This window comes from Cricetulus griseus, chromosome 3, assembly GCF_003668045.3.
Source record: "Cricetulus griseus strain 17A/GY chromosome 3, alternate assembly CriGri-PICRH-1.0, whole genome shotgun sequence".
Lineage (NCBI taxonomy): Eukaryota > Metazoa > Chordata > Mammalia > Rodentia > Cricetidae > Cricetulus > Cricetulus griseus.
In genome coordinates, this window is record NC_048596.1 from 95,023,936 (window position 1) to 95,037,465 (window position 13,530).

Sequence of the window (13,530 nt, forward strand, 5' to 3'; positions counted from 1 at the left end):
AGTATGCTTGCTCTAACAAAATAATTTGTAGCTTCTATGAAATAGGATTATAGGATTAATGATATAAAAGCAAAATCCATTATATCTGTGCTTATTAATTGCAACTGAATCTATGACATTAGACATGTTATAGAAAATCAAACACAAATATGGAGACAAAATGATATATTCTATAGCTTTTTAAAAAACCATGAGTCTGTCTTTGTCTTATGAGTCTGTATAAGTAAACAACCTGATTGTCAGTCAGCCAGGCTACAAAATCATCTTGACCACCATTCCTGGCTCTCTTCTTCCCTTGTTGACTCCTTATCTCCTTTCAGGGACATGTCAACTGCTGGGGTTGGCCCCTGGCACCTTAAATTTATTGATGTTTTTATGGTTATAAAAGTCACTGTCTTCGTGTTTGAAAACACAGTGATGTATTTAAGAATCAATAATATTTATTTCTGATAGCTCAGAAAAATAGTACATACATACATACACACACGTACATGTGTAAAGAAGATAACTCATAATGTGGGCATATATAAATACCTGATAAATCTCTGTAAATAGTTCATGTAATTTTTTTTGTTTTGCTCTGTTTGTTTGTTTGAGGGAGGATCTCATTATGTCACCTTGGCTGGACCAGAACTTGCTGTATATATCAAACTGGACTTGAATTCACAGAGATACACTGGCCTCTACCTCCCTGGCAGTGGGGTTACAGGCATGCACCACCACACACAGCAAAGTATTTCTTGTTCTAGTCTTGCAACATTACTGTATACCTGAAATGACATCACATAAGAACTTAACATTTTGTTTTAGATATGTGGCATAGGGTAAATTATTTTAAACATAATTTGAAAACAAAATGCTTTTTCCAAGATTCTTTGATAACTGTGGAATGACAGCTTCTATAATTGTGTTTTCTTCATAACATGTGAATGAATATTTTGTATTTATTTTAGTACTTTTAAGGAAAGGCCCTGAGTCTAAGCATGGATGCATGCATAGTGGCAGAGAATACTGCCCTGAATGGGGGAAGAAGAGGCAGTTCCCCTCATCCCACCCCTCCCTTTCACATGCAAGTACATGGACCCACAGACACACACAGGAGAAAAGAGACCACATAGCTCAGTGGAATAGAACATACTTCTTACCAACTAATACCTGAATTCTTTATTATTTTCTTTGTCTCAATGAGAAGGTAAGTTGAAAAAGGTGTCACTGGATAGACACACTTGCTATAGCAGATGGACCACCTGAGAAGTGTTATAAAAGATATATCCTACCAGATCCATGTTGAGGGAGGCTAGGAGTGGAAGAATAAAGAATCTGAAATAACTAAAATTCTCTTCTCTTTATCACTCACCATTGTTTCAATCCACCTGAATGTCCTAAGACAGAGGAGCTTGATTCACAGTACATGAAAGATAATGAGCTGCACAGAAGAGCAGAGAGCAAATCTGGGGGGCAAAAAGGCAACAACCATATGTAAGTGGGTTTGCTTGTTCATGCTAGGTCACCCACTCATCGGCCACCTAGAACTCTCACAGCCTGCTCAGGCTTTGCTCAACATAAGTGTTTTCTATGTCTGCCTCTGCATCACATGTTACTACTGCTAACTAGTCAAGCTGAGTTTGCTACCAACATACAGATAGCAAAGTGCAAGCATGTCCTATAATTCATGTACTTGTTATTATATTGGTTTTATTTTGGGTCATACATATAAGTCACTAGTTCTGTTTGTAGCATCATATGCCTTGTCTAGTGGACAGTCCTTCCATATACTTGAATATATTTATTTAGCTTTTCCCTGTTTTGGAACAATTGTGAGAGGAATTTTTTTCTTTTTCCATTTGTTAAATTTTCATAATCATTTATGTAAAAAAAAATCATGCAAAGGGACTCTCAGATGCACTCCCATCTCCCCTTCATCATGTCTAGAATGACACTATATAGTACAGAAGTTAAAGTTCATATACATCATGGAGAAGGTTTTTCATTTCTTTTGTAAACTCCAACACAGCACCTTTTGGAAGCTTTTCCTGAGTTCTCTGTTCCTAAGCGCATACACCATAGGGTTGAGGGAAGGAGGAATAATGTTGTGCATCACATTGAGCAAAACTGGGATCAAGGTGGTCTTGGTTTCTGCCAGGTGAGTTACTGAAATCACTACAACGATAGTGTAGAAGACGAGGATGAGGATGAGGTGGGAGCTACAAGTGCTCAGAGCCTTTGAAACAGCTTCGGCTGAGTTGAGTCTGAGTACAGAACGAAGAATCAAAGTATATGAAAATATTATGAGACCCAGGTCACTCCCCATTCCAAGCCACGCCAGGATTAACTGGCAAATGCTATTCGGCCTCCTGTCATCACAAGCTAGACTTGTGACGCCAAGGTTAGAACACAGGCAATGATCGATTTCATTTCTGGAGCAATAATTCTGCTGGCCTGCAAGCACAGGCACTGGAATGACAAACAAGCCATTTCTCAGCACCATAAACAGGGTGGCTTTGAAGATCAAGGAATTGGTGATGATTGTTGAGTAGCGGAGAGGATAACAAATTGCTACATATCTATCAAAAGCCATGCAGAGGAAGATACCAGACTCCATGCCTACAAAGCAGTGGATGGCATAAATCTGAGCAAAACACTCAGGAAGGCTAATGACCTTTGCATCAAACCAGAATATGGCCAGGATCTTCGGCATGATGGTGGTGGCGAGGCCCATGTCCGCCACAGAGAGGATGCCCAGGAAAAGGTACATGGGCTGCTTCAAGGAAGGGTCCTGATCGATGATGATGAGAATGAGGACGTTTGTCCCTATTGCTGAGAGATAGAGCAGAGCCAATGGTAGGGAGATCCAATGCTGCCAGCTGTGGATGCCTGGGAATCCCATCAGAATGAACTCAGATACCTGGAACTTGGTGCTATTGAAGACTTTAAGAGATGCAGACATTTTCCTGTGAGCAAATGAAAAGACGGGGTGTCAAATGTTGGGTTCTCTGAACATAAACATCATTAGATGAGGTTTTTCTCTTATATTAAATGTTCCTTTTTATTCAATGAATGAATATTTAGGAATTTCACATACTTTATAAAAACCCATCTAAAACTCCCATTTCTGATTTTATTTGAAAAGCAAAATCATGTTGCTGTTATTGAAGGGTTGTCTTATTGAAACACTTAAAATCATTAATACTTAAAACACTTAGCATTATTCCTTTGTATGTCATACATCTGGTTCTTATAATATGGAGCTGGGGTTCTAGAGTGGATGGGGGTGGGATGGGGGGTTCGTGGGGGACCTGGGAGAATGGGAAGGAGAGGGAACTTGGATTGATATGTAAAATAAGATTGTTTCTAAATTAAATAAAAAAAGATTTTTAAAAAAGTAAAGTCAACTACATAATGTACAGCATGTGCAAATGTACATACTAAAAAACTCAGCAATATTTTAGTCAAAGTCCACTTCTAGTTTGAATACTGTCTTGGGGGAGCCACTGAGAGATACAGTGTCCTCTTGATCAAATCATGATGAACTTCAGAGATAATTCTTATAAATACAGCTCTGATTGTTGATTCAAGCAATGCAATGGTGGCAGAATGGGTAAAAGCAGTGGTTTTTAGCCCCTCCCCACTGCCCTACATGCTGTCTTAAGAGATTTAGCACACTTTTGAGATACATAAGAATCACCTTGAGATTTTCTGCTGTAAGAGCTGTGTTGCTGGAAGTCTTTATTGTTGTTAGGCGTTGAATTCTTGCTAACTATCCATGTCTGACCACCTGGGTTTTTGTTTTTGTTTTTGTTTTTTCCAATGAAACGTTTCATAGTTCCTGATAAAGGGGAAGATGAAGGATGACAAGTAGCTTTTGCCATTTGGTGACAAAGGGAGATGTCTTTTGTGTGTTGCAGTGAAATTCCCTGACTTTTCTCAAGATCTTCAGCATACTCTCTTGGGCGAGGTGGTTGAGGGCAGAGTTTCCTGACTGCAGTTGGAGTTCTTAGTTCTCTAATTCTTTCGGTTCATACTTGAATCACTGGATGTAAATAAGACATTTATGTCTTCAACTCCCAGTGTATATACTGCGTGTTATCATGTAACAAGCTCTGTCTGTGGAGATCTCTGTTCTATTTTCAGGCTCTCGTGGATGCACTAATGCAATATAGTATCTGCATTCAGAATCAGGAAAAGGTCCACAGAAGACACATGATAACCCTACTTGCAATGCATTCAGGAAATGAGTCAGTTGCTTCACATTTTGCCTTGTCAGTGTGTATGAAGACATCAAGAAGCAGCTTTAGGATGTAGGGAAAGAGAACTTTTTCTTAAAGAAAAGAATAAGTGACTGGGAGAAGAGGAGCTTGCTGGAACTCAGACAAAGAAGTAAATTCTGTGGTGTAAGAACCAATAAATAAGACTCACCATGCCTCTCAAGAGGTTTGCATTGATAGAGATATTTTAAAGAATACTTTGAATAAAATAAAAAAAACTCCTAGTCTTTGAAATTATTGAATTCACAGTTACAATCTAAAGATGTAGGACTTCTTCAGCTAAGAACAAGGTGGAAATTCAGCAAGTGATGAGGAATTTAAATCCGCATCAAACCAGGAGGTAAAAAAAAGGTGAGCAGTGTTTTGAAGATCCGTGCTTTGAAACAAGAGTTGGAACTGACAAGGAAAGAACATAATTGTCTCAAAATAGAGCTAAAAAAACCAGATAGATCCAACTCAGAAAGGCAAGCTCTGCAATGGGGATCTCTTTTGTTTTAAAGCCATCATCATGATGCACATGTCACTGCTATGGCAGAATAGATATTACAGACAGTCTCTTACTTCATGCTTGGTGTTACTATAGCTTTAGGAAGTTCAAGAAATTTGTAGCAAGAGAAGTAAACTTAAAGGTCATAATTATATGGGTTGGAGGTATGAGTCCATGGTAGAAAGCCATGCCATCATGCATAGCCCAGGGTTTCATTCTTGCCACTGCCAAAAATGTACTGCAGTTAACAATTTGACTCACTAGGAAAATTCCAGAATAAACAAGAGATGTGTTTTCGCAAGACACACAGTTATTCCAGGCAATGTTATCACTCAAATACATCTAAATTTTACCTATACATTTCTTCATCTTTTCAGAAATGTTGTAGAATTGAGTGAGTGCCTTGTTTCCATTGTATCTTTCTCATCATTGCTCGACTTAGTTGTTTACTCAATAACAATAGCTAGAATTTTAGCATGTAATTATGGGATATTTGATTTTGTAAATTAACTACATATGATTGTATACATATCCATTCATATTTTATACAGCCTTTTACAAAGAGTATACTGTCATAAACATGTAAAGATTTGCAGAAATAAGCCATGCTGAAGTTTAGGGGGTAAATATATTTTATTTTATAGTCTACATTATATCAAATAAACTTGAGGAGACTGCAAGAGAATGAGGTTAAGCAATGCTAAATGACAATAGCTTAATTTTTCACCTTAATGTGCTATATAATGGAAACATATCTTAATGTTTTGTGTAAGTTGGTCTTTAGTAGATCTACAAAGACAGAATTTAGGCACATATGATGTTTTATTATTGTATTAGAAACATTTAATATGAGATATATCCTCAGATCATCAAGTGTACAGTGCAGTATTATGTGTGTTGTTGTACGTAGATCTCAGGGGCTTTTCCTGTAGAATTGAATCTTCATAACTAAGGAACAAAATTCACATCCTACCTCATGAAAAACCACATCCATCGTACCGAAGGAGCTACAGTGGGGTGCTCTGAATCCTGTTGCTAAAATTAGACTCATACTTGTCCAAATTCTATTATTTGTCATGTTCTTTATTTTCTGAGCCTATAATCTGAATGAAAACCACCCTGTCCTTTGCACATGACCACACACACACACACACACACACACACACACACACAGAGAGTTCCTTGTACCATTTATTTTCTTTGCCTCACTCACATCTCCAGCACTATGGCTTCTACAACTCATTTGGCTGTAATTGTTTCTCATTTCTTTGTGATTTGTTCTTTCTCCAACAATCTGAGCTTTCTGAAACTGCTATTCTCTTGCTTATAGTAACTGATGGTTTTACACTCTCATTCATTGTGCATAACGTGTGATCAGGTATCACACTTTGACTTTAATTTCTTTATACGCTACACTTCAAATGCATTATTTATATATGTATGTATATATAATATGCCTTAAGCATATATATGTATGTATATATATATACGTTTTAAATATTAGCTATTTACAAAATTATTAATTTTTCAAGTATTTCATTCTCAATTTTTATGCCATGGTGGAAGCTATTGTAGTTTTGTTGAGTACACACACACACACACACACACACACACACAATCTATAAAGTCATGTATAAAAATTTTAAAACATCTTTAAGGTAGCATGTTAGCAATTTAATTATAGTAAATATATGTTGATTCCTGATACATTAATTTTAAACATGAAATAAAAATTGAGAAAAAATAATTCTCCTATGGGAACACCAACAAGAAACAATTTGTTGTGAATATTCTTTCACACTTTTTTGTGTGTGTTTGTGGGGTGGGCACAGAATTGCCAGTTATGTGTGGAGGTTAGAATACAGCCTTCAGGATTCAATTCTATCCTTCCACTTTGTGGGTTCTGGAGATCAAGCTGGGATCATCAGGCTACTTTCCAGCACCTCTACCTGCCTAACTATCTCACCAGCTCCAAGAAATAACTACTAACAGCAAGATACACTTTCTTTGTGTATTTCTCACAGCTCCCATATTTCTTTAAATAATCATTTACTCCTGAGCGACTGTTTATGATGAATGCAACATGACAAAGGGTAATCTTAATATAGCCACACCATAATTCAATGAACAAAAAATGCAAACAGGCTTAGAGATAGGCTAGTTTTACTCTGAGATCTTAGCTGAACATTCCAAAGGAGCTCAGGACAATATCCACTGCTTGAGAGTTTGAACGTGTTAGACCCATGGGATTGCACAAGCCTGGCATTTCTCTGCGGCCCTCACTTATTTCTTTCTGCCTCAGATCAGACAGCCTTTTTATTTGATAGATTCTGATTTTATTCTTTTTAAGATATAAATTTTATTTGCTTACTTATTTTTCTTATGTGGCATTTAGTTTTTAATATTAGGTGGAATTATTAAATTAAGTTGATTAATGTATCCTTAACATAAGTAAATATCATATGCTTATTTTTATAGAAATGTATTCTGTTACTAATATTGAAATGCATTGCTCTTAGTGTCCAGCTCTATTCTGTAGTATGTGCAATTGATCTAAAAAGACAAGACTCTTCCGAGTACCAACCTGAGAGTTTCCTTCCTTTCTCATCATCTTTTCTCCTCCTAGTGCAGACTGTGACAATTGCCGGCCTCTCTCTTCTCTGAGTAAAATTATTTTGGACTCCAGCTGAAAGATATCATGTGGTATTGTCTTTCTGTGTAGGAATTATTTCTTTAGCATAATGTTCTATGATTCTATTTGTGTTGTCGAAATGCCTTTTTAAGGTTGTTATATAGGTATCATATTCCAGTCATTTGTTGATGGACAAGTAAATTGACTCCCTAACTTTGTTTTGTGAATAAGGTTATAGTAAATATGTTTTCAAAATTTGCTTTATCAAGCTGACTTCAACTATTCTGGGTAAAAACTTATAAATATGATTGCTTGATCACATGGTAAATCTGTTTATTTTTCACTATTTTCTTTTAAATATTTCCCCTAGTTAATGTTTCTTTTATGCAATTAAGACTAGAAGTGAAGTTGTCCATAAAAGTCAAAGAAAGGATTTTTCACTTCTGGGTCAAACCCAAAGCACCAGCATATTTTGCTGGGGAGAGCCCATACTTAGAACCACTGCTTTGCAGAAGTGGACTACTGACAGACATATTACATAGGGACTGACTGTTGTGTGAGACTTTGTCAGTGCTACTGTGATTTGGCATATTAAATATTTAGTTTTGAAATAACCAATTCATCCACAGAAACCAGAGTAAGCACAAAATGGAGTGTAATAATATTTAAAATAGGTATTTATAGTGATTGTATGGTCCTTGTTAAAGAGAAACATGTCACAATGTATTGAAGCTCAATTCTCAGCAACCACATGGTGGCTTACAAGCGTCTATAATGAGATCTGGTGCCCTCTTCTGGCCCGCAGGTATAATTGCAAGCAGAACACTGTATACATAATAAATAAATATTTTTAAAAGAAAATAGAATTACTTCAGTGTCAAGAAATTTAAAAAGAAAGAAATATTCATCCATCCCAAAACAAAGTTTCTAGAGTGTTTATAAAACATGACATGTATGAAGTGATCAATAAACAATTCATTACTCCTATTGTCCTAAAAATTGTTGTCTCATGGGAGTAAGGGATCATAACATTAAATTTATGAAGAAACAAATACATAAATATAGACTTAGATAAGCATCTTAAAGAAAAAGTACCTAGTGAGGCACAAAAGCAGACACATAGACAAATGCACTGACAATAAACTCCACATAGCTACAGCCTCTTGTATCAGAAAGATACATTGGAATAAAGACGGCCTTTTCAGTAAATGGTTCTGAGGAAGCTGAATAGCCACATGCATAGGAATTACACAGATCCATACTTCTTATAAAAGTTCAAAATGATTAAAGACTTTGATGAAAGACCTGAGCCTCTGAAATTGCTAGAAGAAAAGATAAACAAACACTTCAAGATATAGACATAGGCAAGGACTTTCAGTAGGGTTCCAATTGCTCAGGAAATGAGGTCAACAATTGATAATTAGGACTGATAATGCACCACACTGTAAGGTTATCAATTAGAAATCATTGCTGGGAGTAGAAGTTTCATTCAAAACATCAACTTCTGCTTTCCTTTCTGCCGACTGATCACAACGAGGTGAGTGACCCCCCTGCTCTTACCCAACTCTGGTCCAAAGCGCCATTCACCCAGATCTCTCCAGGCTTGTGCCTGCTTGAAATAGACACGCACAGGCAGGGAGGAGCTCCCTGAATCTGGGTACAGGCTACTCTTCCTTCCCTTTCCTCCAACCGATCCGAAAGGAGGTGAGTGATCCACTGGTCTTACCCATTCCCTTCCAAAGCCCCATCCACCCCGATCTCCCCGGGCCTGCTCCTGCTTGGGGTAGACCAGCGTAGGCAGTGAGGAACTCCCAGAGCCTGGAAACACCCCACTCTTACTGTTCTGTCCCAGCCACACACACCGGACCCCTATGGAGGTCTAACTCCTTCAGAGTGAGGAGACTACCAGGAGAGGCAAGAGCATCCAGAGCTTCGGACATTGAATTCCTGACCCACACACACTACTGGATAACAAGAGGAGATAGAGAGACCCCACCTGCAGTCACTGGAAAAAGATATGGGAAGAAGACAGAATAAGAACTCGCTCAACAACAGAAAGACCAATATGACACCACAGAATCTAGGGACTCCACTCCAGCAAGATCTGAAAAGCCCAACACAGTGCATGAAGAAGAGATGGACGTCAAAAATTATCTCAGCAAGATGATAGAGACATTTAAAGAGGAAACAAGAAAATCCCTTAAAGAAATAGAAGAAAAAGCAAGCAAAAAATTACACAAAAAGGAGGAAAAGACAAACCAAAAAATTCAAGAAATAAACAAATCTCTTAAAGAATCTAAAGAAACCCAAGAAAAAACAACAAACAAGTAAAGGAAGCTCTTGAAACAGTTCAAAGCATGAAAGCTGAATTAGACACAATAAAGAAAACACAGAATGAGGCGATGCTGGAAATGGAAAGACTGGATAAATGATCAGGAACTAAAGACGTGAGTATAACTAATAGAATCCAAGAGACAGAAGAGAGAATCTCAGCTATTGAAGACTCGCTAGAGGATATACATTCATCAACCAAAGAAAACCTCAAGTCCAACAAATCCCTAACACAAAATATCCAGGAAATATGGGACACCGTGAAAAGACCAAACCTAAGAATAATAGGTATAGAAGAAGGTGAAGAAACACTGCTCAAAGGTACAGAAAACATATTCAACAAAATCATAGAAGAAAACTTCCCCAACCTACAGAAGGATATGCCTATGAAAGTACAAGAAGCTTACAGGACACCAAACAGACTGGACCACAAAAAGAAGTCCCCCCGACACATAATAATCAAAACACCAAATCTATAGAATAAAGAGAAAATATTAAGAGCAGCAAAAGAAAAGGGCCAAGTAACATATAAAGGCAAAACAATTAGAATCACACCGACTTCTCAATGGAAACTCTGAAAGCCAGAAGGTATTGGATAGATATCCTACAAGCACTAAGGGAGCATGGATGTCAACCCAGACTACTGTACCCAGCAAAACTTTCAATCACTATAGACAATCACTATTGATGGAGAAAACAAGATATTCCATGACAAAAACAGATTTAAACAATACATATCCACAAATCCAGCACTACAGAAGGTTCTGGAAGGAAAACTCCAACCCAACGAGCATAACTACACTCACAAAAACACAGGCAATAGATAATCTAATTTCACCAAAAACAAAAAGAAGTAGGAGGCTGAAATCCACACACAATGACACCACCAACAATAAATTCAAAACAAACAAGAACCAACGAACAATGGAAATTAATATCCCTAAATGTCAATGGTCTTAACTTACCCATAAAAAGATATAGGCTAATAGAATGGATACAAAAACAGAATCCATCCTTCTGCTGTTTACAAGAAACACACCTGAACTTCAAACACAGGCGATACCTCAGAGTAAAAGGATGGGAAAAGATTTTCCAATCAAATGGGCCCAAGAAACAAGCTGGTGTCGCAATCCTAATATCTAACAAATAGGACTTTAAACTAAAATCAATCAAAAGAGATGAAGAAGGGCATTTCATACTCATCACAGGAAAAGTCCATCAAGATGAAGTCTCAATCCTGAACATCTATGCCCCAAATACGAAGGCACCCACATTTGTGAAAGAAACATTACAAAAGCTCAAACCACACATAAAACCACACACACTTATAGTAGCAGACTTCAACACCCCCCTTACTCCACTAGACAGGACCACCAGACAGAAACTTAACAAAGAAACAAAGAATCTGAAAGAAGTTATGACCCAACTAGAGTTAATGGATATCTATAGAGCATTCCATCCAAATTCAAAAGAATATACCTTCTTCTCAGCGCCACATGGCACCTTCTCTAAAATTGACCACATAGTAGGCACAAAGCAAACCTCCATAGTTACAAAAGAATTGAAATAACCCCCTGTATCTTATCAGTTCACCATGCATTAAAGTGAGAATTCAGCAACAATAGGAATAGCAGAAAACCTGCATACTCTCAGAAAATGAATAACACCCAATTGCACCATTCCTGGGTTAAGGAAGAAATAAAAAAACAAATTAAAGACTTCCTAGAATCTAATGAGAATGCAGACACAACATACCCAAGCTTATGGGACACTCTGAAAGCAGTGTTAAGAGGGAAGGTCACAGCACTAAGTGCCCACATGAAGAAACTGGAGAAAAATCACATTAGAGAATTGACAGAACAACTGAAAGCATTAGAGCAAAAAGAAGCAAACTCACCAAGGAGGAGTAGACGCCAGGAAATAATCAACCTGAGAGCTGAAATCAATAAAGTAGAAACTAGGAAAACATTACAAAGAATCAATGAAACAAAGAGTTGGTTCTTTGAGAAGATCAACAAGATAGACAAACCTCTAGCCAAACTAACCAAAAGGCAGAGAGAGAGCATGCTAATTAACAAAATCAGAAATGAAAAGGGGGATATAACAACGGACACTGAGGAAATCCAGAGAATAATCAGGTCATGCTTTGAAAACCTGTACTCCACAATATTGGATAATCTAATGGAAATGGACAGTTTTCTGGATAAATATCACTTACCAAAATTAAACCAAGATCAGATAAACAGTTTAAATCGATCCATAACCCCTAATGAAATAGAAGCAGTCATCAAAAGCCTCCCAGCCAAAAAACCCAGGGTCAGATGGCTTCACTGCAGAATTCTACCAGAAATTCAAACAAGAGCTGATACCAGTACTCCTCAAACTGTTCCGCACAATAGAAGCAGGTGGGATATTGTCAAACTCTTTCTATGAGGCTACAATCACTTTGATACCCAAGCCACACAAAGGTAAGACTAAGAAAGAGAACTACAGACTAATATTCCTCATGAACATCGATGCTAAAATACTCAATAAAATATTGGCAAATCGAATCCAAGAACATATCAGAAAAAATCATCCACCACGATCAAGTAGGCTTCATCCCAGGGATGCAAGGATGGTTCAACATACGAAAAACCATCAATGTAATCCACCATATAAACAAACTGAAAAAGAAAAACCACATGATCATCTCACTAGACACTGAAAAAGCCTTTGACAAAATCCAACATCCCTTCATGATAAAGATCTTGGAGAGAACAGGAACATATCTAACCATGATAAGCGCAATATACACCAAAACAATAGCCAACATAAACCAAATGGAGAGAAACTCAAAGCGTTTCCTCTAAAATCAGGAACAAGACAAGGCTGTCCACTCTCTCCATACCTCTTCAATATTGTACTTGAAGTTCTGGCTATAGCAATAAGACAAGAAAAGGGGATCAAAGGGAATCAAATTGGAAAGAATGAAGGCAAACTTTCACTATTTGCAGACGACATAATAGTCTACATTAGTGACCCAAAAAACTCTACCAGGGAACTCCTACAGCTGATAAACATCTTCAGCAATGTAGCAGGATACAAAATTAACTCAAAAAAAATCAGTAGCCCTACTATATACAGATGATAAATCCAATGAGAAAGAAATCAGGGAAACATCACCTTTCACAATATCCACAAGCAACATAAAATATCTTGGGGTAACACTAACCAAAAAAGTGAAAGACCTGTACAATAAGAACTTTGATACTTTAAAGAAAGAAATTAAAGAAGATACCAGAAAATGGAAAGATCTCCCATGCTCTTGGATAGGTAGAATTAACATAGTAAAAATGGCAATCTTGCCAAAAGCAATCTACAGATTCAATGCAATCCCCATCAAAATCCCAACACAGTTTTTCACAGACATTGAAAGAACAATACTCAACTATATATGGAAAAATAAAAAACCCAGGATAGCCAAAACAACTCTATACAATAAAGGATCTTCTGGAGGCATCACCATCCCCGACTTCAAGCTCTACTATAAAGCCATAGTTTTGAAAACAGCTTAGTATTGGCACAAAAATAGAGAGATAGACCAATGGAATCGAATTGAAAACCCTGATATTGACCCACGCACCTACAAATACCTTATTTTTGACAAAGGTGCTAAATCTATACAATGGAAAAAAGACAGCATCTTCAACAAGTGGTGCTAGAACAATTGGATTCGGACATGCAGAAAATTGCAGATTGATCCATACCTGTCACCATGCACGAAACTTAAGTGCAAATGGATCAAAGATCTCACCATAAATCCAGCCACACTG

At 37.3% G+C, this 13,530-nt stretch overlaps 1 protein-coding gene and 1 pseudogene across 1 annotated transcript; one reads left to right on the forward strand and one right to left on the reverse strand.

Annotated features, from left to right (window-relative positions):
- Positions 1 to 1,987: 1,987 nt before the first annotated feature.
- LOC100773551 (olfactory receptor 56B1) lies at positions 1,988 to 2,947 on the reverse strand. The gene has a single exon (XM_027408049.1). It carries the CDS (start codon positions 2,945 to 2,947, stop codon positions 1,988 to 1,990), a length of 960 nt encoding a protein of 319 aa, XP_027263850.1.
- A 636-nt stretch (positions 2,948 to 3,583) lies between these two features.
- Positions 3,584 to 4,763, forward strand: LOC113834863 (annotated as a pseudogene).
- Positions 4,764 to 13,530: the final 8,767 nt, after the last annotated feature.

Bases quoted from the DNA above. Each gene is read 5' to 3' on its own strand.
- LOC100773551 (XM_027408049.1), bottom strand. From the start codon at position 2,947: ATGTCTGCATCTCTTAAAGTCTTCAATAGCACCAAGTTCCAGGTATCT.